The sequence below is a fragment of the Crocuta crocuta genome, unplaced genomic scaffold (genome assembly GCF_008692635.1).
Source record: "Crocuta crocuta isolate KB4526 unplaced genomic scaffold, BGI_CrCroc_1.0 scaffold179, whole genome shotgun sequence".
Taxonomy (NCBI): Eukaryota; Metazoa; Chordata; class Mammalia; order Carnivora; family Hyaenidae; genus Crocuta; species Crocuta crocuta.
Genome location: NW_027551568.1, coordinates 3,952,616 through 3,957,460, shown reverse-complemented (window position 1 = coordinate 3,957,460; position 4,845 = coordinate 3,952,616). Strand labels below are relative to the sequence as shown.

Genomic DNA, 4,845 nt, shown 5'->3' with positions numbered 1-4,845 from the left:
CCCGTTGTTGCTCTTTTTTAAAGGAATTGCGTTCCTTTCTTTTAGGCTATAAATTCTTTTCATGATCCTCCGAAAGAAGCAATAGTAACGATTTTATGTCGGATCAGGGGGCACTGGGACAGGTCTGTTTTAACGTAGTCCTGAGGTAGTACCTTAAGGCGGCGATTGGCCTTTATGTTCAGTTTGGGGAATATTAGGAGATTGGGTCATTTCCTTTTGCGTCTTCCCTTTGGTACGCAACTCGGCTGTGGGTTAAAAGGAGCGACTTTCCCCCGGGCCGCCAACCGCCAGCTCTACCCCGTGACAGGACCTCTGGCTGGCTGCTGGGGACTCCCTTGGGGAAGGGGGGCCCCATGGCCACCCACGCGGACGCCCCAGCACAGCCCCAGCACGCGGCACTTTAGGTGGGGGCCAGGGTGGGGCAGGTGGGAAGTGGGGCTGGAGGAGCCCAGGATGTTGCCGCATGAACTTTAGCGGAAGAATCTGGGGTTGAACAGGGTCCAAACGCGCTTCCCCTAGACTCCCGGCAGTGTGGGGTTCCGGCATGTAGTTCCCGGGCGGGGAACCGGCCCCTTGCCTCGTTGCCGCCCACTCTGGGCAGGCAGGGCCCCCGGGCAGGCTCCCGTGGGTGCGGGGGAGCGGCGTGGGCGCCAGGATCGGGCCGGCCTTCCAGGCGGCTGCTGCTTGCTGCCCCTGCTGCTTGCGGTGCGTTTTCCTTGGAAGAACTCCTTCTAGAAAGTTTAAGGCTCTGACTTCTGGAGTACACTTTCTCCAGGATTTTCATCGCAGTCACGATTCCCTTTTTCACTGCAACTGACCTTGACTGTACTAGCCTGGCTTAAGCGGCTTCTTCTGGTGGCGGCCAGCTCTCTGCACGCCAGCCGGGCCGCGGGGCTCCGGCCGAGCAGGAGGGAGCCTGTGGGCGGGGCCCGGCCTTGGACCGCTCGCTCCCTCACTTGCTCGGCTTTGGCCCCGTTCGGTGCGTTCGGGGACGCACCCGGTACCTTCCTCCTGGAACTGGAGTCCTGTGTCTTCCTGCTGCTCAGGGTTGGGGCTCATGTTAAGGCCCTGCTTTAGAGTCAGAGTGACTGGAGACCCCAGCACCCCGTTCTTCCTGGAGCTCATCCTGCCTCTCCCGCCCCCATAGCTACCAAGAGACTTGACCTTCCAGAATGTTTGGGCTTGAAGTTACATTAAAGTGAACTTATTTGAAAGGAGAAAAAAGACCCTCATCATTTCCAAGGACTTAATTACGGTGCCTTTTCCTTTCTTTTTACATCCTCCTGTCCCCCAGGGTAAATTTTTCAGCATTAAATAAAACATTTCAAATAGATCGTGTGTGGCTCTAGTTGTAAAGCACGTCGCATGCTGGCGGAAGCGCTCCGTCAGCCAGGCCCAGGACTTCCCTGGACAGGAGGGGAAAACCGCGAGCACTAGTGCTACTCATGAGGCCGCCTCCGCACCGCCCCCCTGCAGGGTAACTAGGGCTGGCAGGGGGCCAGTGCCGCCCGCCACGGGGCTGACAGGCCACTGGTTCCGCCTGAAGTTCCTGGACCAGCAGCATCTGTCCTGGGAACCTGCTAGAATTGCAGACCCTCAGGTCCCACCCAGCCCTGGAGACTCAGAAACCTTAGGCCTGGGGCCCTTAGCCTTCCAAGTGCCTGGGACGCAGGCCGTATAGCTCCTCTGGTGTCCTCACTCACTGGCTGTTCTGCATCCGGTCCCCGGTTGGGTGGGGTTCCCAATTGAGTACCTTTACCTAAAATGGCTGCCAGACTTCAGCTTGAGCAGCAGATCCCTGTAAACGTGTGGCCTGGGCCTTCAACTGAAACAGCTGCTTAAGCAAGTTTTTAGTACGTGTATCTTTTGGGTGGTACGAGGACTCGGGCCTATTTTAAGACCGTGAGCGTGTAACTTGTTGAAGTGCTAATAACAACGTGCCCTGAGAAAAAGTGATTTTATGGTGAGTTGCCTCTTCTCCCATCAACTCCAGCTATTCTGGTCCCGCTCGTTCCTGCTGCTGCTGGTGCTGCGGGCTCGGAGCCGTTGAGGTGCCGTACGTAACACTCCCGGAGAACTCGTCCCCAGAATCCCATGGAATTGGTTTTTTGTTTTTTCAAAATTTAAACGACTTTGAGTCAACAAAGCTAGATAATCCAGCCGTTCAAAAGAATGCTTTCCGGATGATCCACATCCCGTGAACGTATAAAACCCCGAGCCCTACGGTGTTCGTCACCTTTCGCACATCCACGAGTTGGGAGCAAAGGGCCGCTGCTGTGTGTCCGCGCTGATGCTCCCCTGGCCGCAGGTGCCAGCCAGCGCGCAGCAGCAGCGTCAGGACGGGGACAGCGTGGGACGGGTCGCAGCTCAGCACTCCGTTTCCTCGAGGTTATTAACTACTTTGTCAGGCAGCCCTCTTCCCCAGAGGTGGCGGTTCACCCACGGGGTGCGCCTTGCCCACAGCCAGGCCGCGAAGGCCCATTGCGCGCAGACACTGGCGGCTCGGTGCTGGGCACCGACCACGTCCGGCCTGCAGTTCCGTGAACCCCAGGAACTTGACGAGAATGCAGTTACCAAGTCTGAGCTCTGGTGTGAACAGGCATGTAATTAAATGTGTCCCCATTGGGGGCCACACTGGGAGACAGCCCAGCCATCGGCCTCTCCCGTCTCGGCTCTCAGCAGCCACAGCTCCGAGGGAGGGGGCTGCACACGTTTGTAGAAACTCGTTTGAGAGTCACTTACGCAGCTTTCGTTTCACAGGAGTTCCAGAAGGTGACACAAGATACCCCCGGCTACACAGCCTAAAAAAGCAGAGCTGTGATCCCAGCTGGGTTTTCTCAGTGCGCTACACTGCATGCAGTTCGGGGGCAAGTTTCTGACCAAGTAATTTAAAAGTGTGCTTCAAAGAATAGAGAATATTTTAAAGTGGTATAAATTAAAATTTTAATTATGGGAGTATTACCTACATCTTTCAAAATTACAAGCGAAGTAAATTGCCCCACCTTTTTATGCAGTAAATGAATTTAACAGAGTTGACCTTGACTCCTACAAGTAGCTCTTGGGAGCAAAGGCAAGTAGAAGGTTGGATTTTCTGTGGTTTGCAACATCGCTCGCTCAACTGTTCTGGGAGGTGTTTTTGCGGCACCCAAGGGTTTGTGGTCCGCTTCCCAGGTCTGCAGGTGGGGACATCTGCCCCCGGCAGTGGCCCCCTTACAGGCCAGCCTGTGGCCGCACCAGAGGGAAGCTGACCTGTGTGTAGACGGGGGTCGACTACCTGGCTTCGGGGTTTGAGCAGAGAACGGGAGAGCCACATCCCGCTTAGCTGGTGGACACACCACGTACACACAGCGGTTATCAGAGTAGGAAAATAAATGTTAGGGCTTTAATCCTCTTAAATAAAACTTAAAAATTCAACACGAACATTTCAACTATACGAGCATGTGACGGTCAGACTCAGAAAGTCCACCTCACCCGGGAAGATGCCTTCAGGGCATCAGGAACCAGCGAACACAGATCCGAACGTTTCTACAAACAGATGAACAAATCAGGGCAAAAGTGCCCGACTGTGGTCAATTCAGTTACTGGCATAATAAGGTGGTGAGGGCCGTTCAGGCGCTTGCGCTCGCGCTCACTTCCGCAGAGAAGCCGGAAGCCGGTCATGGCAGCCAGACGGGAGCTAACTATAAACGAACCCGTGTACTTCAAGGGCGTCGTGAAACTGTTCTGAGCAGGAACGTGCTGAAACCCGCGCCTTCCCTTCCCTTTGGAGGCAGCGGGCTGAGCGCACGGGATACCGCGGGCCAGAGGGCAGCTGTGTGGCCACCGTGGTTTCTGGCGACACGTACTTGCTCACGACACGTGGCCGCCACCAGGCTGTGAGCAGCTCGACTCACGCACCCCGGGAGACTCCAGGCCCCAGAAGCGTCCCGCCGGCCTGTTCTGGAAGCACGAGGGCTATTAAAGGCATATTAAAAATCAACGAACAGACTCCCGAATTAGAGGCCATTCACGCATCTGTGCCACCAGCTGAGTTTTCTGTTTAGCCGCTGGTTACTAGTTTTCCAACAAGGTTTGGGAAAGGGTCAAAAGTAGGAGAGGTGGGCCGGGCCGTGGGGAGTCCCGGCAAGGAGCTCACGGAATGCAGGGCGGCCCCGCAGCGCGGCTACGCCGCCTTCACCACCCCCACGAGCGCGGGCCGCAGCGTGCGCCCGTGCAGCTTGTAGCCCACTTTGCTGACCAGCGCCACCGTGCCCGGCTCCTTCCCCTCCACCGGCGTGTGGAACAAGGCCTCGTGCTCGTAGGGGTCAAACTTGGCCCCCACGGGGTCCAGCCGGAGCAGGCCGTGCTTCGTGAACACCTTCTGGATCTGGAGCTCCGTCATCACGAGCCCCTCGTACAGGCTCTTCAGGTGCGGGTTGTCGTCCTTGACCTCCTCCTTCGGGACACTCTGCGTTGCCTTCTCCAAGATGTCTGCGACCTCCAGCAGGTCCTTGCAGAAGCCCTGGATGCCTAGAAGAGGCGGGAAGACATGGTCACCTGCAGCCCCCGCCGGGCGCCAGGTGGCCGGAGCCCCGCCGACCTGACGCACAAGCTGTTTAACGGCAGCCTTTCAAACCGTCCGTCTGTCCTCGAATGTCAGTGGGGTGTTTAAAAACAAAACCCAGCCCACAGAAACCAAAACCCTTTCCTGGGTTTGGACCAGAGCTAATCGGACATGAAGACACACAGCTAACGAGACGCAGAGCCACCTCCTCATCAGGGCCGCCCTGGGGCCGAGGAACCGCGCTCCGGCACAGCGCGTCACCCTGCTGTCGGGAACCACAGGCCGCGCAGGGCAGGAGGGGG

General features: G+C 57.1%; 2 protein-coding genes across 2 annotated transcripts in view; one reads left to right on the top strand and one right to left on the bottom strand.

The window, feature by feature from the left end:
- Positions 1-3,727, top strand: part of TADA2B (transcriptional adaptor 2B) — a gene marked incomplete at its 5' end in the record, with an annotated part of 27,084 nt that extends 23,357 nt beyond the window's left edge. The window contains 5 exons of the mRNA XM_077750378.1: positions 602-705; positions 882-979; positions 1,477-1,675; positions 2,309-2,599; positions 3,641-3,727. Of these exons, the coding sequence (XP_077606504.1) occupies positions 602-705; positions 882-979; positions 1,477-1,675; positions 2,309-2,599; positions 3,641-3,727 (779 nt within the window). The remainder of the gene's footprint in view (positions 1-601; positions 706-881; positions 980-1,476; positions 1,676-2,308; positions 2,600-3,640) is intronic.
- Positions 2,919-4,845, bottom strand: part of GRPEL1 (GrpE like 1, mitochondrial) — an 8,435-nt gene continuing 6,508 nt past the window's right edge. The window contains exon 4 of the mRNA XM_077750414.1: positions 2,919-4,509. Within this exon, the coding sequence (XP_077606540.1) occupies positions 4,163-4,509 (347 nt within the window). The 3' untranslated portion in view covers positions 2,919-4,162. The remainder of the gene's footprint in view (positions 4,510-4,845) is intronic.